The sequence below is a fragment of the Amborella trichopoda genome, chromosome 3 (genome assembly GCF_054954075.1).
Source record: "Amborella trichopoda isolate Santa Cruz 75 chromosome 3, AtrichopodaSantaCruz75HAP2 v2.0, whole genome shotgun sequence".
Taxonomy (NCBI): Eukaryota; Viridiplantae; Streptophyta; class Magnoliopsida; order Amborellales; family Amborellaceae; genus Amborella; species Amborella trichopoda.
Genome location: NC_142338.1, coordinates 45016493 through 45041439, shown reverse-complemented (window position 1 = coordinate 45041439; position 24947 = coordinate 45016493). Strand labels below are relative to the sequence as shown.

General features: G+C 32.2%; 1 protein-coding gene across 14 annotated transcripts in view; it reads right to left on the bottom strand.

Moving 5' to 3' along the window:
- The window catches only part of LOC18443964 (protein ENHANCED DISEASE RESISTANCE 2), a 33497-nt gene extending 29540 nt beyond the window's left edge, over positions 1-3957 (bottom strand). For all 14 annotated transcript variants that reach the window (XR_016051279.1, XR_016051282.1, XR_016051280.1 and 11 more), the window contains exons 1-3: positions 3423-3957; positions 2325-2399; positions 247-300 (exon numbers count right to left, since the gene is read on the bottom strand). Coding sequence is in view for 9 of the 14 variants with exons in the window: in XM_020673332.2 (XP_020528991.2) it covers positions 247-300; positions 2325-2399; positions 3423-3560 (267 nt within the window). In the remaining 5 variants the exon portion in view is untranslated. The remainder of the gene's footprint in view (positions 1-246; positions 301-2324; positions 2400-3422) is intronic.
- Between the last annotated feature and the right edge of the window lie 20990 nt (positions 3958-24947).

Here is a 24947-nt window from a genome sequence, read left to right as displayed (position 1 = left end):
TGACAGATAGACCAAAATTCAGTCTACGTGATTAATTTCACCAGCCAAGAGTAGGAAGATGATGTCATTCAAATTAAAGAAGGTGAAGATGTCTTGCAATTTAGGTCCGATCGGAGAGAGAAAGAGAGAGAGAGAGAGAGCATAACATGACAACGAGATCCTCCAAGAACCTAATCCTTGCACATTTCATTGGCTCAAACAAACCATGAGAGACTACCATCCTCAAGGAAAAGTTGACGAACTCACCGTTATCCGATGGTACTTCTCTTTCTTATTGTAGACAGATAGAACATAAACCATCTGTTAATAGAAAAAAATATGCAAAGATCAGAATGAGCATTCCCAAAAGCCCAATTAGGTGAATAAACAGAAGAAGGAAAAATCCCGAATGTAAAATATGAACTCGCAAATAACTTGTAAATGATCAGAAGTGCTTCAAGAACCTAATAGATAACACATTTTCATTGAAAAGGAAACCCAATAAAAGTAGTAGAAAGATGAACTGAAAGTAATGAATTGGGTTGTGTGGGCTGTAGCAGGTTTCATGGAACATCCAAGAAAGGTTTGCTCGTTAACTGATGGAGAACAAGCACAACAATTGCACAGATGTAAAAAAGATAATATGTTTAGACATAAACAAAGAGCGTTCAATATCATGAAAGCAGATCCCTGAGTATCCCGAAATCAAGTACACAGATAGCATCAATTTGTGGGGGATATGCATCTCATCCCCGACCTAGAGTATCCAAAGACAATACTAAAGAATAGTCAAAATGTAGCACACATTAAAATTTTAGGAAAAGAAGCTGTAAACTCTAAAGTTTTCCCACATGAAAACTTATAAAACCCCAGATGAACTATTAGATCGATGGCCCATGCGCCTGGTCTCACTTCGATAATATTCTGATGTCAAATACTAAGTTGGAACAACATGAAGTATCAAAAGTACACTAATGGGATTTTTTATAAATTTTAGAAGTGTGATTTATAAGAAATTGAGTGCACGTGAATCTTACAAAATTCATGGTACTATATACAGTTTTCTATGATCCCAAAAATACTATCCCAGATGAAGTTCAACATGGAACTTTCATGGAAACAATATTAGCATGGTCTCCAAACTCAACACCAGCATGGACAATTTGTTCTCTAAATATTTTCCAAAATAAAACAAACCCTAAGTCTGTATAGCTTACGTAGGGGCTATAGGGTTTCCTTTTCTTCTCTCCATGACCAAATTAAAGATGAAATGGATGTGCATTTAAAGGAGTAAGGGGTCTTCTTGGATTGCACTCACAATTCTGCCAAACCACCCAGACCACACAACCTAATGCCTCACTCTCCTCTCCAATAACACTATCTTACACAGTACACTATGAGGGGTTTTGAACCATGTTTCATGTATACAGTTAGTCAAACTCAACTTGAAACAAAGGACTACAGATGCTTTCGATCATTTTGAAATTACATCCATCATCCTCAGGGTGACTGCTGAAAATGACGTTAACAACTAGAGAACCAACCTCAATAGTTCACCCCATCCTGAAGAATATAGGAAAATCCGTAGGAGAGCTTAGTTTGGTTATAGGAATGAACTTTAAGTATTCAAACACATGATTTCCTTCTCGACAATCCTGGGATATCTACCACTGCGCCAAATCCTATGGGACCTGATGACATCCTATTTCCTAGAAACATCCCTCATAATGCACATGACCAATGTACATTCAAAGTATTCTCCTGCAACATACAACCCCCACAAACCAATGGTAGGAGACTCCAAGCAGTATCTGAAAATCTCATCTATAAGAGGAAACCCCATAATCCATAAAACCAAAATATTGGTCATAAGGGCACACTGTAGGGTTGCTGAAACCAGGATCTGAATACTATTGTCCTAACAATACTGTTTTCGTAATTGTTTTCTTTTATGTAAGAAGTAACTCTTAACCAGGTATAAAAAAATAGTTCAAATAGCATAAATCATTCATGCTGGTTAACCTGTAAAAGTTACTGACGTAAATTCAAATTTCAATAGCTTTTCTCTTTGAGTAAATTTGAAAGTTCACAAGTGTGTTAGAGGACCCAAAATGCCTGCCAAGCTCATTGCTGCTAACAAAGAAGTACAAAACAAGGGGGATAATCAACTGAAAAGCATGACAATTGGTCTTTTACATAACCATTACAAATAAAGGGAACTAGTGCATTGCCAGAAAACATATCCAAACAGCACACTTTTACAAGCATGCTTTAGACATTAAAATAAATGTAAGCAACAAATGGTAAAGTAAACATCAATTTGTAAAGTATTATAAGAAACTCACATGCCCATGGTGTGTCTTCAACCCCCTATCCTCAACCCGGCAATTTCCATCTATTAAAAGTGTCTTAATTGGAACCTTCAAAAAACAAAAACAACCAAATGAACAGAGATCCCCAAAAGAGTTAAATTACATTAAAAAAAAATAATTGTTGTAGACTTTCTTTTTATCGAACACAAAAAATGCACAGTTTTGAAAAGACAATAAGGGATACACGTCTCCAAAGCATGGAAAAGTAGGTGAAAATGGTAACATTAACTAGTACCCATGGTCAATAGCCTCTTAAATTGCCAATTCACATAAAATAAACAACAAAAAAGCAAGCAAACAAATACATAGTATATTGATGAACGTTATAAATAAAAATCACGGGTATTTTCATAATTTTCCATGCTGAGTATCAACAAAATAAACAGGTAAATAAGCAAACAGAAAGTAATTATAACAACAGCAATACAAATAATACTTATCGACAATAAAAAAAGCTTACATAAGATAATTAAAATGGCAGCCAAAATGCCCACTGAGATCAATTAACGAAAAAAATGAAACTAAACATAAATACCAAAGTCCAAATCTCCAACTGATAAAATGACTGTGCAACGAAATCATCCAACTAAAAATAGATACATAAATAGGCAGCCCCTCGCCTTCAATTTTGAAAATAGGTCAAATAAATAAAGAGAAAATAAAGAAAACCAAATAAACTACACATAACCCCAAATTTCAGACTCAGTGAAAAATTGCAAAAGAAACCAAAAACCCACAATCATAATCTAACTCAAAACAATCATAATCCAACTAGCAAATGTACCAGAATCTACCGCTACATGATTAAATTCCTATACCGGCATAATCAACTAATGATTCCTTAATGCACAGAAGAATTAAGAAAACCAAATAAATCAAATCCAAGTCATAAAAACAAAAATGAAAAGCTGAAGTCAAAAAATCCAATTCAGTGTACAGACTAAATGATACAAAAGAAACAAGCCATCAAACTTAAACTACATAAAAGGACTTAAAACTACTAAAAATGAATCAGAAAAACTTAATAGAATAAGAATTAATGGGAAAGAGAGAGAGAGAGATAGAGCGTACCACGTTGTCTTGGGGCTTCTTCTTGTAATAAGCGAGGAGCCTGGGCTCGAGAACAAAGTAACGCATGTGGATGAATGACCGTCCGATCTTGCGCCGGCCATATCTGACCATGAATCCCTCATAAACCACCTTCGTCATCCCAGATGACCGGGAAAAACCTAATTCCGGCGACCGGAATTCTCATTAGCCAAGATTCCGGCCATCCGACCGTAGGAGAGAGTGATACTTATACACAGAGATAGAGAGAGCAACGCCGTGAAACTCGTCGGGAAAATTAAACGGAGAAAGCAATAGAGAGAGAAACAGGTAGATTCCGTCGGAGAATAAAACGGAGAAAAAGAGAAGTGAAAATAAGGGGAAAAAAGGTTGGGGAGTTTCCCCAGATTTAAATATAAAGCGCGTGGTCCCAGATTTCCGGCGATAACGTCATATTCAGGCTTCATCGGGTCAATTCCCGGCGAGGTAATTTAGTGGCGGGAAGTACGAGGGTATTAATGGGCTGTATTAGGATGTGAAATGACTGAAGTGTCCCTAATGTTTGTAGGTACGAGGGCATTAATAACCAGAAAAGGGCATATTATTACGAAATTGACCGAAACACGTTTGTAAATGACCGCAGTACCCCTGCGTCCTTCAGTATGATATAGTTCTTCAGTAGTGTTTAACGCAAATTGTTCCTCATTTGTGCTTTAATTACCTACAAGTACCTAGGGTGTCCGATAGTTAGAAAATGTATATACGATGCTATTTATATAAGGTTACAACTTTTTTTTTTATTTAAATGTTCCAAATTTATTGATAGCAGAGAAAATTACAAAATAGCAAAGAAAAATTACAAGATATCATGAATATTAGTAGAAATCAACAACGTGTCAAACTCAACGCCCTTTTTGGCCAAGGAATCAGCCAGAGCATTTGCTTCTCTATAAATATGAACTAGGGACACTGTCAAAGAAGGAAAATGGCAAAGATCTTGTTCCCAAGTAACTTGAGTTGCTATGGAAAACGGTGTTCTCTCTTACACCATTTAATCATATTTAGGGAATCCCCTTCAACAATAATACCCTCCATACTATTTCTTGCCGCTAAAAGTTTCAATCCATAGAAAATAGCAAGAAGTTTTGCATGATTAGCCGTCGCAACTCCGCATGGCACTGCATAAGCAATAATGACATTTCCTTGTCAATCCTGAATGGCTCCTCCATAACCAGCCAGACCTGGAGTTCCCATCGAGCTTCAAAAAAGTTAAGCTTGAGTACATCAATGTCTGGTGGTTTCTTTCTAGTGACCGGTCTAAACAAATGAACATCCAATTGAAACAGGTTGGAGAGGTTAATCATGACATCTACCTTAGAGATACCCCGACCTTCTTTAGCAACATGTAGCCAATATCAAAGAGTGAGTTTGATGTTATTAAGAACCCGATCAACGCAACAAATCTTCCCATCAAAAGTTCTATTGTTTCTCTCCAACCAGACTTCCCATAAAATAACACCTCGCAAGATCCTCTAGATAGAACCACCAACCTTTGGCAAAGGCACCTCAAACTGAGTTAGTAAATCCACCACATGTTGTGGTATAGTAAGGTTAAACTCCAACCTTTTGAAGCACCAGGACCAAATCTTGGAGATAAAGGAGCCATGTAAAAAAAGATGTGCCCTAGACTCACCATCCTCCTTACACATTAAACAGACATTTGTGAAAATTTTGCCTCTCTTGATCAAATTATCCACAGTGAGGATCTTGTTTTGAGCCACGAGCCATAAGAACACTTGTACCTTATGAGGGATGGACCACTTCCAAATCATGGCTAACACTAGAAAAGACCAGTGTACTCTATCAACGAAGAATAAGCGATCAACAGATTTGACCGAAAACTATCCATCATTCTCAATTTCCCACACCACTTCATCTTCACTATGCTCCTAATAAAAGCTTGCTCTAATATTTCAAGCAAATTGATAAGTTGTTGCAAAAGAGGATTTTGAATTCTCTCATAAGGAAAGATTATATTCCAACTTACCTTATCGCCGCTAAAATCCACCAAAGCAGCAATCGTAGCCCGGGAGCAGCTAACTTTACCAAAGAGAGAAGGAAAAACATATTTTAGTGGTCCATCATCCAACCATTTATGGTGCCAAAATGACACCGCATTCCCCGCAACCCGGGATCCAACGAACATTGTGATCTACCACTTGCTTGAGTGCGTAGATATCTCATATAAGGTTGCAACCTTAAAATGTCAAATTAAATATGCACCTTAAAAATCCAATATAAAAGGTTATTTGGATGTTGGAAAACCCTCTAATTGATCATCTCAACATCGAGATTTATGAATATGAAAAGAAAAAAGAAAAAGTTTATATAAGGTTACAACTTTAAAATGTAGAATTATATATGCACCTTAAAAATCCATCCGAAAAAGTTGTTTTAATGTTGAAAAACTCTCTAATTGATCATCTCGACATCGAGATGCATGAATATGAAAAAAAAAAAGATTTTGAGTTTAAAAAATAGTGCATCTTGCAACACATTATCCAGACCGTCCATTTTCAAGATTTTCATATATTTATAGATGTACTTGATTTTAACCATTTTTTGAGTTTAAAATTTTATAATTAGATATAAAAATAGATTTTTAAATAATCCTAATAATTTTTTACACCAAAATTGCACATTATGATAAATTTTGGACGTGCGCCTTAATTGGATTGTTTAAGGTTGCAACCTTATAGAAACCACACCAAAAGAAAAATAGATTTTGAGTCCTCAAAATAGTGTATCTTACAACACATTATCTGAACCGTCCATTTTCAAGATTTTCATGTGTTTATAGATCTACTTGATTTGATCAATTTTTAGATTTAAAAATTTGAAAATTAGAGATGAAAATAGATTCTCAAGGCATCCTACAAAATTTGTATATCACAATTATATTTATGATAAAAATTAGAGGTGCACCTTAATTAGATAGTTTAAGGTTGCAACCTTATGCAAACCACACCTTTTATTTTGGAATTGGGAGATCATAATTATTATGGACTGTTAGATATATATAATATGAGGAGATTGGGATTTTATCATTGACTTGGAACAAAATTCAAAATACATTTTTTTGAATGTTGCGACGCACTTTAAATTATCAGATTTGACATCCAATGTGTAAGAATTATTGTGACTACTTTGTACCAAAAGTGAATGGCCTTATAGTATACATTCCTGTTTTTACTAGTAAGGTTTGCAGAGGATGGGGCTTTTTGTAGTCGCACATTAAATTCAACTAGAAATTAAACAACTAACTTGTCTTTATCGCCTCAACAATGTAGAACTGAAGAAAATAAAAAGAAAAAGAAAAAAAAGAAAGGGAACATAAATCCCTAGAAACGATGCATGTTGTAGCACATTATTACAAGGTATAGTTTGTATAGTGAAAGTATAAAATGAGACCCTTTACATTTGATAAAAGGTGGTCATAATTGATCATGACCATTGGATGTGAAATTGATTGGCTGCATTTATTTCCTTATCCAAGCTCAAAGTTCAAAAGAAATTTTCTCGAATTTTGTGACACACCCAAACTATCAGATTTCACATTGGATGGTTGTAAGTAATTGTAACCTCCTTGTACTAAAGGTAAATGGTCTCATTGTATGCAATCCCGCTTGTATAATGTATCAACGTTAAATAATGCAAGTAACATGCACCCTTAAAAATTGTCAAAAGATGTGATTTTGGTGTCGAAAATTTCAATGATGACCTAAACATCTAATTCACATATATGAAATTTAAAACTCTAAAAACAATACAAATGGAGCAAATCTACAAATATATTACAAGATCTGCCATTCAAGATGATCTCTTAAAGGGTTTTCAATATTAGAACAACCTTTTGCGATGGATTTTGAAGAACAATTTTTACAATATAAAATTACAATACCAACTTTTTCCTCATCTAAAATGCAAATTTTCAAGTAGACACTTTCAAGTGTTCACAAATCGTCCAAATCTGTGTTGTTGTTTTGGCCTTCGATTTCAAAACAAGGGGCAAAAATAGTTTGTCAAATCATAATTTTTCTGATGCTGAAATTGTATTTCCCAATTGGGTTTTGAAATATAGGCTTAATTTCTATTATAAAGCCCAAGCATTACACTAACCACACCTATACATTCATATTTGTGGGTACTTCATGCCATACATCATTCAAATCACTAATAAGCCAAGAGATGAAAGGAAATAAGCTCGTATCGAGGTAGTACAGGCTAAATTTTCATTATCTAACATCTCAAGTTCCATTCCTATATGTAACCTTGTGAAAAAAAAAAGACAAAGGGCAAAATAGCAACATCATCATTTGTATGGTTGTGGATAATATTAAGACAAGGTATTTTTGCCATTCTAAAAAAATTAGGGAATCTAAACATCAACCACAAAAGAAAGCATCTTGTTTTATACCTGTTCATATCGTACCTCCACTGAACAACACCTTCAATCATTGGATACTTCTACTTGGCACATAAACTATCATTTTATCAAAAAATTTTTATGGAGAAGGTATGTATATATAAGGTTACGGTTTTATACTATTGAAGTAGGTTGCACATAAAAAATCAAGCACAAAAGAGTGTTCGGAAGTTCGAAACCTTCCAATTGATCATCTTGACCTCGAGATGTATGGTATAATAGAAAAAAAAGATTTCCAAAATTTTAAAATAGTTCTTCTTGTAACAAATTATTTGGATCATCTGTTTTTAAGATTTTGGAATGCTTATAGATATGCTCAATCTACACCAGTTTTCGAAATTTAAATTTCATAATTAAGGTTAAACCAAAATTTTTAAGCCATCTTAAGGATTACGATACCAAAACTACATCTCTAGTCAAATCTTAGAGGTGCACCTTATTTCTACATTATAAAAAGGGCACTCTATACAAACTTCACCCATTATATATAGGAAAATTGTTTTATGAAAGCTGGATTGCATTTCTACAATATGATGTCGAAAGGTATAAAGCATCCATCTTAAGGATGGATGCAAACTAGTGGTCAATCTAAAAAACAAGTGTAACTAACGGTCCAAATGTTTTCTTAATATACTTAATATTTGTAGTTTTCAAAAAATAATTTTTTTGTGCATATTCATTATCTCCATGTTAAAGATTATATATACTCTAAAAATTAAGATCAAACTATATTTAAAATATATATTTATTGCCAAGCTCGCATTTCTACACTATGCGGGCTGGCCGCATAAAAACCATGTCCTTCTTTATATTCTATAGTGTAAAAAGGACACCCAACATAAACCTCACCCATAGTGTGTGTGTATATATATATATATATGGGAGAAAAGTTTACATAGAGCCTAGGCTCCTAAGTTTAATTGTATCATCATCATCATCTAAGTATTATCTTAATGATTTGAGGTCGACTATAAGAATCTTGTTCATCTATTATTCTCTATCAAGGGCAATACCCTCAGTAAGACCAAAAGTCACCATATTTTTTCTTCAATATTTCTATTCATGTCTTTTTAAGCCTTGCTCTTGTCCAAAGGGACAAAAAGTAATTGTATACAAGTGTTTTTTTTATAGGGAAAAGTTTATATAAGGTTGCAACCGTAAAATGTAGAATTAAAGATGCAGCTCAAAAATCCATCTGAAAAAATTGTTTTAATGTTGAAAAACCTTCTAACTGATCGTCTCAACATCGAGATGAATGAATATGAAAAAAAAAAAAAGATTTTGAATCCAAAAAATAATACATCTTACAACACATTATCTAGATCGTCTATTTTTAAGATTTTCACATGTTCATAACTCCACTTGATTTTATATATTTTTGGAGTTTAAAATTTTATAATTAGATATGAAAATAGATTTTGAGATAATCCAAATAATTTTTTAGACTAAGATTACATATTATGATAAATTTCGGAGGTGCACCTTAATTGGATTGTTTAAGGTTGCAACCTTATAGAAACCACACCCTTTTTTATATGAGTATAACCTATGTATAATATTTAATCATTTTTCCCAAAAAAATTGTTTCATGCGGGCTGGACCGCATTTTTACATACATGGTCCAGAAGTATAAAGCATCCATCTTAAATATGGATACAAATAGGTGGTCCATCTAAAAACAATTGAAACTAACGGTCCAAATGTTTTCTTAACATAATTATTTTTAATATTTATTTATTTATTCATATTCATGATCTCCACGTTGTTAGAGATTACATGTCCTTAAAAATTAAGTCAAAAAATCCATCTCAAAAATATATTTATTAAGGGGCCCGCATTTCTACATGTGCGGGCTTGGCCCGCATGCTAACCGCGTCCTTGTTTCAATCTGCTCCTAGCTCTACAATCAACATGTCTTTCTTTCCCAAGACCAGTTCATGAAAGCCCTTCTAGTCTTAGTTCTCTTTTTCCCCTATTCATAATAATTAATCATTGTTCTAGTTATTTTTTATTGTTTTAACATTCAATATAATGTAGTTAGGGATATTTATATATGTTATAATTTTTAATATTCAAAAGTTTACATCTAGCAATACTTATCATAATCAAAATCATTAAACATAATAAAATTATTTAATATTAATAAGTAATATGTCATAGAGGTGACTGAGAGAAAATGCATTGAGAGAGAGAGTCAGATCGCATGCATGTTGGGGGGAGAAAGTAAACATTTATTTAATGTAGGAGAGATAAAGATGAGAGAGAATAAATTGGGAGGGAGAGAATCGTTAGAGAGAATATATTAAAAGAGTGTATGTGTGTATATGGGTTGAGAGAAATTAAATGTTCTTGTAATATAAGAGAGATAAAGACAAGAGATAATATGTTGAGAGGGGAGAGAAAGGAAAAATGTGATCATAAATAAAGGAGAGAAATAGATATGATAGAGTGCAAGTCAAAATTGGAATAATAAAAAATTTAAAGGATAATAAATGGAAGGCAAAAAGACACTTAGTGCAAAAATAAGAGGGGTCATCCTCTCTTTTTATATATAATAGAATAGATACTTGCTAACAACACTAACGTCATGGAAAATATATGGATGAATGCATACCATTGTATACATGAGGCTTCTAATTGTACTTGTATAGGGAACACAAGACATGTATTTCTTTTATCCATATGTATTTGGAGATAATGCTGGTAACAAATCTAAAATATGCAGCAAGAGGATTGCCCACATGCTTTGATTTTTCATCTTGAATCTGGTGAAGGCTTTCTCAATGTAATCCTTTTGGGGCCACATTTTGCCTAAATTTTTATCTTTACGTATCTCCATATCCAAAGTTTTATTTGCTGATTTATGATGAATTCTTTGCAACGATAAGCTTATCATCCATATAGAGACATAAATAAAATGAATAAATAATCAGTAAATATATTAAAATAGACATAATTATCATATTTCCTGCTGACGTACTCGTGTCCAATAATGAATGTATTAAAGCATTTGTACCACTGCCTAAGAGATTGCTTTAGATCATACAATGATTTCTTTAGTTTGTAACATGGTCCTCGTTGCCTTTATCTACAAATCCTTTAGGCTAAATCATAAACCCATTTCTTGAATTCTCCATGCATGAATATGGTATTGACATCAAGCTACTCTAACTCCAAATAAAAAACTGGAACTATGGCTAATAATGCACAAATAGAAGTATGCTTCATAACTAGAGAGAAGATCTCATTATAGTTAATATCTTCTCTCTACTCATAGTTTTTTTCCACTGGTCATAAATTGGACTAATCACCACCATACTCAAGTGACATGTCTCTCTTCTTATAAATTCATTTGCATCTAAGGACATCATTTTACTTGCTACTGTCAATATCATGTATAGCTTCCTTAAAAATTGATGGCTCTTGGTTTGTGGCTGCCAATGTATAAATTTTCATATCCTCAAAATCGTAGCGCACCACTAGCTTCTTAGTTCTTCTTATCCTTAAATCTCAAGGTCTTCCTCGTTAAAGTAGACTCAACGACTTTCTCATAATCAACATTCTTTCTGGTACATGTTTTAAAGTATTTTATGGAGTTAACTCCACCTCAATTGTATCATCAATGCTATGATTTTCCTTTTCAACACCCTTGTAAATGTTATTCAACATGACAGACTCATCAAATTTAACATCATATCTGATAATAAACTTAGGTGACTTAGGATCCGCAACACCATAATCTATAACCCTTAACTTCATTTGCATAACCAAAGAAAATATATTTATTTGATTTTAGGCTAAGTTTATCATCCTTTGCATGAACATAAGAAAAACAAAAAAAAAAAATTGAAACGAGAATAATCAGTTAAGTTTGTTGGATCGTACCTCTTGTAGTGTTTTGTACTTTATTTATTGAAGATAGTGACATATTGACAAGGCAATATATCGTATTGACTATTGGAGTTATGACGGGTGAAATGGGGGCAGAAAATTTGTACGATTTACAAAAATAGATTTCGAATTCTTCTTGTCTTCAAGCACGTAAGAGCGTTATCTCAAGACGATATTTGTCTCCCTTCGATGTAGTATTTATTGTGAATAAGAAGGGCGATTCATCCTCGAGATATAGGAAAACATAGAGGTCTTATAACAATGTTCTTAAGCTCTATGTACCCGAACTTAGAACCCACACAATAGACACTAGAGTCATGATAGTTTAGAGACAGAAAGAGATAAAATCAAGTAGAGAGAGAGTTAGTCCACTAGTTTGGTTGCTGGAATTACAAAAAATGATCGCTTGAGAGAGGCTAAAAAATTGTTTTAAGTGTGTAAAATTGTATGGGTTAGAGGGCCATTGTTATAGAGCACTAAGAGACTGCCCATTTAGAGTGTTGTGGTGGTTACATACATCACCCAACAGCTACAAGTTACATGAGTTACATGCACCCCACTAGCTACAAGTTAAATGCACTTGATGGCTGCTGTTATAAGTCTCCATCTCATGAAAAACACCCATCTCATCAAAAGCACCCATGCCCACGCCCATGCCCTTTCACAAGCACGTACATATGCACATCGCACGCTTTGCGTGCTCCTCACATTGCCTTCTCTCTCCTTTGTACTTATAGTTTATTGCATGATAATGAGTGCTTTTAAATACACCTCAACAAACTCTCCCCTCTTCAATGTGGGACTCAAACCCATATCTTTATTTTTCTACAAAGCAATTTAAGAAAGAACAATAAAACCATAATCAAAGCAATTTAGGAAAGAATAATGTACAATAGTGTTATTTTGAAATACATAAAAGTATGTTTTAAACAAAAAATACCAACATTGACTACCTTTGCACGAAAGTCTTTTGACAAACTAACATTACTCGACATATTGTAAGCCTTCTATAGCAGTTTCTTGTTCATGCGCTCATCAACTCCATTATGTTATGGCATCTTTATAGTGGTGTAGTAAAGAATAATTCTTTCGTTTTACAAAAGTCCACAAACCCCGCGAAAGTCAATACTCTATCATTATCAGTCTTTAAGCACTTGACCTTATTGCTAGTCTATCTTTCAACCTTAGCTTTCCAATTCTTGAATGTGTTAAATATATTTGAATTCTTCTTTGATGTATGAATCTACACCTTCTTTGGGAAATCATCTATGAAGGAAACAAAGTATAAAAATCTACATTTTGCGATAAATGATGCAGGGCTTCATATATATAAATGAATATCATGAGAATACCTTTTGTAGCACTAACATGCGAGAATTGTATCCTACATTGCTTGGCATAAACACTATGCTGAAGACGTCTAACTTACACTTCTTCACGCCATTGGTCAATTGACGTTTGCTTAGTTAGTCAAAGCTGTCTCACTAATGTAGCCCAACTGCATATGCCGTAACTGAGTGAAAGTTAGAAACACCACCATAAAATATGAAAGTTGATGCTCTATCTGCGACGGTACTCCCAAGCAGAATATAACTTCAGTTCAATCTTTTAGCCTTTCATCACATCCAAGGCATCTTTTAGAATTTTAAGAACTCCACCTTCTCTAACGAATTTAAAACCATCGGAGTTTAAGGCACTCGAAGAGATAAAATTCTTTTTTAGATCGGGAATGTGTCTCACATCAATTAAGGTTCTTACGACTTTATCATACATCTAATGTCAATGATCTTACAAGTTGCATCATTTCCCATCATATCTAAGCCACCATCAAGCTCATGTATGTCGTTAACCAATTCATACCAGGGCACATATGAGAGGTATGTCGTTAACCAATTCATATGAGGGCATATATGATAAGAACATCCCGAATCAATAACTCACAAGTCTTTAGAGCAGTGATTCAAAAGTCGTTGAGTCGAATCGGACTCGTCCGATTCGACTCGGGAATCTGCAGACCCGATCCGATTCCAGTGAAATACCGGAAATCGCCCAGTTTTAAAGAAGAACCGACGATTCCATGCCGTAAATCGCCTTGTGACGTCATGATTCTCTTGATTCTTTGGTTTATGACGTCATGGCCAGTCGATTCTTCAATGGGTATTTTTGTAAATTTTATTCTTTGGTTTATGACGTCATGGCCCGCCGATTCTTCAATGGGCATTTTTCTAAATTTTAAAAAGTACATGTACATTAAGGTCCGCACACCTCGTCGCGTGACTCTCCTCACTTCGCACGCGTTGTCCTTGTTAACTACAAAGAGGTATTTATTTACTACAACTTCCTTCTACCTCTTCGATGTGGGCTAATGTGAAGGTATTAACTTGAAACATTAATATATTATATATTTTGTTAGCGCTTTTAATACTATTAAGTAGCACATGGCTTATTGGTTATAGTTTTACTTTTTCATGTGGAGAGTGTGGGTTTCATTCTCCTTGAGACGAAAGGGAGTTCTTTTATCAACTATTTTTCTTGTCAATTTTATCAACTATTTTTCTTATCAATTTTATTTTTTTGAGATCAAATTTTTTTCTTATAAATTTCTTTCTTGTCAAATTTTTTTTTTTTGAGGTCAAATTTTTTTCTTATAAAAAAAAGTGAAAGGTTTTTTTTATCAATTTCGTTTTTTGTCAAATTTTTTTATTATAAAAAAATGATTTTTATCAATTTCACATTTTTTCAAATTTTTTTCTTATCAATAAAATAAAAATTTTCTTATAAAAAAAATGAAACGTTCTTATCAATTATTTTTCTTGTCAAATTTCTTTTTTTTGTCAAAAAAATAAATAATTTTTATCAAAAAAAAAAAAAGTAATAAAAAGTTATAAAAAGTTATTTTAAAAAAAAAGAAAGTTCTTATAAAAAAATAATGATACAACAAGTATTTTTGTCATAAGAAAAAAATGAAAGGTTTTTTTATCAATTTCGCTTTTGTCAAAAAAATCTTTTTATCAATTTTTCTTTTTGTCAAATTTTTTTCTTATCAATAAAATAAAAGTTTCTTATAAAAAAAAATGAAAGGCTCTTATCAATTATTTTTCTTGTCAAATTTCTTTTTTTGTCAAAAAATAAAAGGTTTTTGTCAAAAAAATACAAAGTAATAAAAAGTTATTGTCATAAAAAAAAGTTCTTATAAAAAAATAATAATACAACAAGTATTTTTTGTTAAAAAAAAGGTTCTTGCTAAAAACAAAAAAAAATGTAATACGACAGATATTTCCTGTAAAAAAATAAAAGGTTTTTGTTAAAAAAACTAAAATGTTCTTATAAAAAAATCATTATTTATTGTAGTCCATATATGATTATATACTTCATCCAAGTTCTATGATTTTTATTTTGTGTGATGTAATTTAATGGTTAAAATAAGTTCATACAGAGAAAAAATATCTCAATATTCACATATTGAAAAAAAATGAAAATTAGTAATATCGTACCCCGATTTCTTATTGGATTCCTAAAAAACAACATTTATAATAAATTTTAATATATTTTTTATATTTTTTTTACAGCTCAATCCGACAGATTCGGCCGATTCCCGATTCCCGATCCTGATCGCTGATCCACCGATCTGGATGGATTTTTGGGGTGCCCGATCCAGGCCACCGATCCGTGTTTTAAACTACTGCTTTAGAGTAATCACAATTTATCTAGACTGACAATATATTCTTATTATTATTTATTATTTATTCTTACGAGCTTCCATTGTTCTTACAATAATTGCATCAAATATTATATTTTCTCAATCTAAATTTGGATCTAGACTTGCTCTGAATTTTACGTCCCTTTTCATTTATGTCAATGGATCTTCCTCTAGCCACTAAATTATCTGGAATATATTTAAGCATTACCCTATCTCTTCCTCAAATCATTTGAGAGAAGAGTTGAAGTCATATCCTCTATCTCTATGGTATCTTTTTTAAAAGCAATATTGTGACAAGATGTTCGTACGAATAAGGGAGAGAGGAAAGCAATATTATAGTATACTCATCTTCCATCCTATCACCAATGCTCAGCAATTAACAAATAAGTTTATTAAATTGATTTAGATGCCCATGGATATTTACACCTTCATTATCCACATGGTATATAGTTTTTTCAAATACAACCAATTTGTTAAGGGATATATATATATATATATATATATATATATACTCTCAATCTTCAGCCAAAGGCTTGATCGAACTCCTCAATGATGATATTAAACACCACTTCACTCGAAAGGCACAATCGAAGTGCTCATATCCCTCATATTTAAGTTTTCTTAATCCTCGTCTGACCTGTATTTCAGTTTCTTGAATTTTCCTTTTAATACTTTATGTAATCCTTGTTGCACTAGCAAATATCAAACATTGATTTGTCAGGTTTCGAAATTATTTTGCCATAAAATTTCTCTACCTCAAACTGCATTCAAAATTTTATTGCCATACTGACATCCCCAAACCAGGCTTTGATACTACTTGTTGTGTGCATAAGCTCTAAAATTCAACGGGTCGATTTTTGGCAAATACAAGAGAGAGAAAAATAAAATTGGTAATAAGCAAGGAAAACAAAGCAAAAAAAATTGAAAAAAGAACACTAGAATTTACGTGGTTTATCACAGATATGACTACATCCTTTAACAAAAGACAATCAATGATTTTTCACTGATCAATGAAAAAAAAATACAATATGGCTCTTACTTTATAGAACTAGATACAAACTCAATCTCTCACAAAGCCTCTCTATATATACAATGTTCTCTCTCTACGCCGCCCAAGGTTTCCCTTCTTTTTCTATGTTTTTCTCTTTTTACTTAACAAAATATATACAGAAACAAACCCCAAAAGCACCTAAGTGAGGCTCAACACTTTCATAACCTTTTCGGATTCCTAAATTTATCTTTTCAAGTCGGGTCAAATAGAACTTACCCAAAATTAAATTTCTAGATAATAGTAAGTAGTTAATAGTGATCCAAAATTAATAAGATGTACCCCAAAAATAGGAGACACCAAAAAAAAAGGAAAATAATCCCTTAATGGAATTCAAGACAACTCAACAATGTTTGTTAGAAATCATGGTCCTAGTATTGGAATCCAATTCATTCATCTCGACTTTGATTGTTATGGACCTAAAGAAATGAAGATTCCAATATCTAAAAATGGTATATCTTGTAATATATCATCTGAACCAATTATTTTTCAAATATTCACAAATTTGTCATATCTACACCAATTTTTTAACTTTAAATTTCTCATAGATTTTAGTAAGTGTTTCCACACAAAAACTCCATTGTTTCATGTGCAATTTTGCGTGAAACTTTGTTTTTTGTACAGCCTAGGCCTTTATATAAGCCACATTAGTTTCAAAAGCCTCAACACAGTCATAATGTTTATAGGATTTGAAATTGCTGAAGTGGCACTTTTCAATTTGACACTCCATCAAAATAGAAGTATTTTTTTGGGAATACAAAAATATTAGTGTTTCCAAATAAAATATCTTACTTTAAATCAATATTTTCAAACATTAATATCTAACTAAATACATTGCCATGATATTGATACTGTTATTTTATTAACATTAGTATATAATTAAGTCACCATGTGAGTTGTTTTGTGTTCTCAACATGGTGTTTCCAAAAATCAATGTCACTCTAGTGCCTTAAGAAATATCGATATCTTTTAGATAGAGCCCAGGCTCTAAACAATCAAATTAGAGTCTACCAGAAAAATTTCATTAGAAGAGGTTGTTTTGATGTCCAAATATCTTCAAATTGATCATCTCGACATTAAGATACATGGACATGAGAAAAAAAAGCGGATTTCATATTTTTGAAAATAGTACATCTTGTAATGCATTTTTCGATTGTCAATTTTCAAGATTTTCAAGATTTTATATATCTGCTCGATATACAGAAGCTTTAAATTTTATAATTAAAGATGAAAATATATTTTAAGGCTATCACAAAGATTTCCAGTATTGAAACCACATTTCTTGACACTATTTGAAGGTGAGCTCTAGTTTGACTGTTTTGAGCATCGGCTTTATACAAACCGTATCCTTTAGATATTGGTGTTTCGAGCATCAATATTTCACTTGCGAGATTTTACTATCATATTCATTGAAGTTAACATTCAAGAAAAAAGAAAAAAAGAAATTGAAATTTCATAGAGCGTTTAGAACGAGATATTGAGAAATTTTATTATATTCATGCGAGAAAGTATAGAATGAGACTATTTACCTTTGATATAAGGTAATCACATTAATCTTGACCATTGGATGTGATATTGGATGGTTGCAATTATTCAATTGACCATGCTCAAACTTCAAATGAATTTTTTTCGAATTTTGTGACACATCTAAACTATCAAATTTCACATCAAATAGTTGTAAGGAATTGTGACCACCTTGTATCAAATCAAAGGTAAACAATTTCATTATATACAATCCCTATTCATGCAGCTAAGTTTCCTAAAATATATGTTGGTTTGATGAAGGGCCACCTTTGAAAATTGCCCTTTGTCAATAAATAGGGAAAAAGTTTATATAACATTGACGCCTTAAATTGTAAAATTAAGTTGCACATGTAAACTACATGAAAAAGTTTGTTTTGATGTCGGCAAACCAACAAATTGATCATATTTGACATCAAGAGGTATGGAAATGAAAAAAAGAAAAAAAATATAAATTTAGGTCTAAAAAATAGTACATCTTGTAATATATAATTTGGACTGTCAATTTTCAAGATTTTCATGTGTTTATAGATCTGCTTAATTTGAACCATTTTTTGAGTTTAAAATTTTATAAGTAGAAATGAAAATAGATTCTTAGACCATCTTAAGAATTTTCGATACAAAAGTTGCATCTTATAACAAACTTTGGAGGTGCATCTTACTTTGATTGTTTAATGTTGCAACCTTATGCAAACCACACCCTTTATATCTTGATCGACTATTCATAAATACTATAAAGGGAATTCATGAGGTTTAAATATGCATGAGGTTTGTATAAGGTACCCACCTTATACTTTACAAGTAAAACACACCTCTAAATTTTCTCAAAAGATATAGTTCAGCGTAGTAAACCTTACGATCGCTAGAAAAGCCGTATTCAACTCTAATTATAAAATTTTAAATTTTAAAAATAGTGTAAATCAAACAAATCTATAAATACTTAAAAATCTTGATAATAGACGATCCATATAATTTATTAAAAAATAGATTATTTTAAGGATTTGAAATTATTTATTTATTTATATCCATATATTTCGAGGTCTAGATGATTACTCAGAGGTTTTCTTCTAAAATCTCTTTTCTACTAGATTTTAGACTTGTACATCTAGCGTATAAAGTTGCAACCTTATAGGAACTTTCTCTTTTAAATATAAAATATGCATCCAGTGGGTGTAGCTTTGTAAATTTTCAACAAAACAGTGGCACATTCACACTAGAAAAACGGAATGGAAGAAAGGTTTTGGAATGTTAATGTGGTCATTAATTAAATGGTTGGGGCAACCATCAGTCCACTTCGTATTCTTGACAAAGGTCTTTTTGGTCATTTAAAATTTGAATGGGTATTATAGTATGATTTGAGTGGAGGAAGGCGCCATTGAGCATGGTGGAAGATGCCAATGTTTGAATGTGGGGGAATACACTCTTTTTTATTGTAAGTGACAAAAGTAGAGGGACGAAAAAGACTATTTACCTTTAACATGAAAAGCTTGCCCTTTAAGATATCCTAATATTTAAAGAGGATTTAATTCACACTTTCAAAAAAGTTTGTTCAATGTCTACAACTCTCAAAAAGCATAGAATGCTCCCAAAGTTTCCAAACCTAAAAATCTCCCTTCTCCATTGTAAATGTACAAAGGAGTGTACATGTGGTCCATAAGCGTGGGAATGGACCTGATTAGACCTGAGACCCAAAGGGTATATCCGATCTCGGGTTTGGGTATGGGTCCAAAATTTAGATTTGAAGACTATTCGGATCCGGGTCTAGGTCTAGCTGGACCCGACCCATACGTGACTTGTCTTTATAATCATAGCATATACGAAGACAATCATGTGTCTTTAGGCATGCTAGGTGTTTATATTTTCACAATATTGACAACATTTACAGTATTATTGGCAAAAGAATAAGCTCATAGTCATAGGGTATATGATGGTAAAAAAAGGGGCAAAAAATAATAGTAATAAGCTCATAGTCATATATTGCTAACAAATCCGATTAGATCAAGCACCCGACGGATCCGGGTCTGGGTCCAGCCGGACCCGACTCGTTGCCACCCTATGTGTGGAGCAATTTTAAGCAATTTCTTAAATGAAAAAGCTTATATAAGGTTGCAACCTTATATTGTTGAATAAGGTGTACCTCAAAAATCTTATAGAAGAGATTGTTCGAACACTGGAGAACCATCCAATTGATCATCTCGACTGAGATGTTTGGATATTAAAAAAAAAACACATTTTCAAGCCATAAAAATAACACATCTTGTAATTCTTGTAATAAGTTATCCAAATAGTCTATTTTCAATATTTTCAAATGTTTACAGATATACTCAATTTGTATCATTTTTTAAATTATAAATTTCATAACTATTGATAAAGTTAGACTTTCAAGCTATCATAAGGTTTTCGATACTGAACTGCATCTATAAGCAAATTTTAGAGGTGTGCCTTACTTGTAAGGTATGATGAAGGCACCTACACAAACCTCACACTTTTCTTGAAGCAAATGTACAACTGGCTCTAGGTTCTTGCAGTTGTGGTTAAAGCACAGATGAGTATGGTTGCATATACAAAATCCATATTGTCATGAATCTTAAAACCCTTGTAAATACTAAAAGGGATTGTATACAATGAAACTATTTATCAGGGTAGTCACAATTACTTACAACCATCTGATTTGAAATTTGATAGCTTGCGTGTGTCATAAAGTTCGAGAAAGTTTCTTTTGAACTTTAAGTTTGGTCAATGAAATGAATGCAACCACCCAATTTTACATCCACTTGAGAAACATAGGTGGAAATTCATTATTGGGCCCACCTATGCGTGGATTATCAAAAAGTGGCTCGGGCTAGATAAAACTTGACCATTTTTGTATTAAAATTTGAGAAATATTATGACTATACCATTTGGAAGCCTCTCTCTCGCGCCACATACAATATGCTTTTATTTGATGCATTTTGTTTGATTAATTTTTCTCTTGAATTTTATAGCTTGTCGTAATCAAATTTGCGACACATTTGGATCAAAAACTTCAAAGATTGAAAGATTGAGAGAGTTATGACCATTTAAGGATTTGACATCAAGCTTTTAAAGAAGGAGAAAGTTTATATAGAGCCGAGGTTCTAAACAATCAAATTAGAGCCCACCTCAAAACTTTCACAAGAAGAGGTTGTTTTGACATTCAAATATCCTTGAATTGATCATATCAACATTAAGATGTATGTTTCAAGTTTCGAAAAATAGTGTATCTTATAACATATTTTGGACCGTCAATTTTTAAGATTTTTAATTTTTCATAGATCTGCTTGATCTACACTATTTTTTAAGCTTTAAATTTTATAAATAAATATGAAAATATATTTTAAGACTATCAGAAATATTTTCAATATTGAAGCCACATTTCTCAATACTATTTGAAAGGGCACTTTACTTTGATGTTTAGAGCCTCAGCTCTATACAAACTGCACCCTTTAAAGATTACCCCTAGTTCCTTTCAAATTCTTGCAAATTCACCTATTTTATTGGATGTCTTTGAAGAGACAATGTAAAATTCACCTATTATTGTCTGTTATTCAACAATCTGCAGCCAAAATTTTATGAGGAAACATTCTTAGATATTTGAAAAATGAGTTCGATAAAAAATTTCCAAACTTGATGGAATTACGATCAAATCACTAGGCCTCTTTTGATTTTCAGCAGTCTTCATTTTTGGGGCAAATTCTCTGTGTGTAGCTGGCACGAAAATTTATTGTATAGATGAATGTAGCCCCCCGACCAACTTGGAGAGCGATCCCAAATATAATGAGTAAATTTTGAGATAACAACCATGACCTAAAGAACGCCCATGTGTTCTCAATACCAAGGTCGGTCTTCTAAAGGTTGGTATGATGGAAATGATGGAATGAATAGATTTGATAAATGGACAAAAAACTATCTTCTAATATGTCAAAATCAATTGTTTACATTATACAAAACATTAAAACAAAATTCTAACATGTTCTTTCTATACTCACATCAAGAAAATGATGTTAAAAAAAAATGTCATTGTGGCAAGGACCTGGTTTTTATGCGGCCAAGCCCGCATATGTAGAAATTCGGGCCTCTCAATAAATCTCTTTTTGAGATGGATTTCAATACTTAATTTTTAAGAACATGTAATCTCATGAAGATCATGAATATGAAAAAATAAATAAATTTTAAAAATAGAAACAATAATTCTAATAAGAAGACATTTGGACCGTTAGTTGCCATTGTACACCTACTTGCATCCATCTTTGAGATAGATGCTTTACACTTTTTGGACAGCATTATACGGTCCAGCCCGCATGAAACAATTTTCCCTGCGGCAATGTTAACATGGAAAATAAAAGATGTGATGGTATGAGTTGCAACAACTTAAAGCTGTAGTATTGCTTCAATTTGACGCTGTACCATAAGGCGTTCATAAATAGTGAATGACTGGTCACCCTTCATCAGTAATAAATGCTTAAAGGGCGTAGTTTCATAAGGTTGCAACCTTAAACAATCAAAATAAAGTGTACTTCCAAACTTTTTCATGAGATACAATTTAGTGTCGAAAATTCACGGGATGGCACAAGGACATATTTTTATCTCTAATTATAAAGTTTTCAATTTCAAAAATACTTTAATCGAGCAGATCTACAAACACATGAAGATTTTGAAAATAGATGATTTAGATTATGCATTATAAGATGTGCTATTTTTAGGACTTGAAATCTTTTTTTTCTCTAATCGTATACATCTAAGTGTAAAGATGTTCAATTAGATGTTTTTTCAAAATCAAAACAATCATTTTCGAGGGATTTTAGAGGTGTGCATTAATTCTACATTTTAAGGTATCAACAATATATAAACTTTCTCTATGCTTCAATGTCACAATATATTAGTGTCATTTGGAAAATTGTTTCATGCGGGCTGGACCGCATTTCTACAATATGCAGTCGAGGTATAAAGCATCTATCTTAAAGATGGATGCAAATAGGTGGTTCATCTAAAACCAATTGTAACTATCGGTCCAAAATGTTTTTTTAATATAATTATTATTTCTAACTTTTTTTTTTTTTTTTCATATTTATGATCTCCATGTTACAAGATTATATACTATCTAAAAACTAAGGTCAAATTATATTTTACACATTTCTCCAATATACGGGCTGGCCGCAAAGAAAACGTGTCCTTTGCAAAAAGTATATATATTAGTGTCTTTTTCTATAAATCCGATACATAAAAAGAGTTGAAAGTTGTGCATGAGAACCTTCTAATTCTTCCAAAAATTTTAAGGCATGGTGATTTATTGCATAAACATCTAGAGACTCATGCATCACAAGTAAAGTCCATATGAAACAATCTACACCATAATGAATAAAAATATGTGGAAATATGGGTGAGAAAAAAGATTAAAAGTAATTATATACCATTTAGATTCCCAAAAAAAAGAGAAGAAAGTAATCATACACCATTTACATTCTCAAAAAAAGAAGAAAAAGCTTAAAAGTAATCAGATGATGGTGCACTTTTCATCGATATGACAGTTGAACAAAAAATATTGCATGACATGTAACCATTACATCAAAAGTAACAAAAAAAAAAACGTTATGAAAGATTTAACTGATTTAAGAATACCTTGAACTCTTCCCCATAAACTTCCAAGTTTTTAAACCTGCCACATCGAAAACTTTGAAAAGAAACAAAAAGAAAAAAACAAAGAGAGCCTGATATCCTATGGACATAAATGATAGACTTCAACAGAACCCATTTTTTGGTACAAACCCCATTTTATAGGAAACCCAACATTTCAATTAAAACATGATTTTTTATGGGTGAGGTTAGTATAAGGAATCAACCTTATACTATTGAAGTGAGGTACGCCTCAAAAACTATGTTGAAAATGCAATTTCGGTGCCGTAAAGCCGTGTGATGATATGACAATCTATTGTTGCCCCCAATTATAAAATTTAAAATTCCAGAAATTGCGATGATCAAGTAGATCTATACACCCTTGAAAATCTTAAAAATAGATGGTCCAGTTAATGTGTTGGAAGATGAACTATTCTTAGGACTAGAAATCCTTTTTTTTTCATGTCTAGGGATCCCGAGGTCGAGATGATCAATTTAAGGGTTTTCCAGCATAGGAACAACTTTCTCTAATGGGTTTTTTAGATGAACGTTACTCGTATAGTATAAGGTTGAAGCCTTATACAAACTTTTTCATTTTTTTTACAGCCATAACTTATTGCCGCATAATACACTCTGATTATCACTTAAACTAAACAAAAAAAAGCACATCCTTCAAAGGAAAGACTTTATATAAGGATGCAACCTTATAATGTAGAACGACGGATGCACCTCAAAAATCCATCGAAAAAGGAAGTTTTAATGTTGAAAGACCCTTTGATTGATCATCTCTACATCGAGATGTATGACCATGAAAAATAAAAAGAATTTAATTCTAAAAAATAGTGCATTTTACATCATATTATTTACACCATCCATTGTCAATATTTTTATATGTTTATAGATCAACTTGATTTTAACCATTTTTTAAATTTAAAATTTTATACTTAGATATAAAAATAGATTTTGAGATAATCTTAAGAACATTTTACATCAAAATTATATACCATGATAAAATTTGAAAGTACACCTTACCTCTACAGCTACGGATGCATCCGTATGCCAACTGCACCCTTCTTCAAATTAAATGAAGTTAAGAAAGAATCTTGTATATGCATGTTACCCTAATTTTGTAGGAGACAAAAAAGAACAAGGATTTGATTACATAAGTCAGAGAGAGCTGTGAAGGAATTCCCTGCTTATGCCAAAGCCATAATTCAATGGAAATTATCCATAGCACTCCTACTTTTGAATAGCTCAATGTTTCAGAACTAG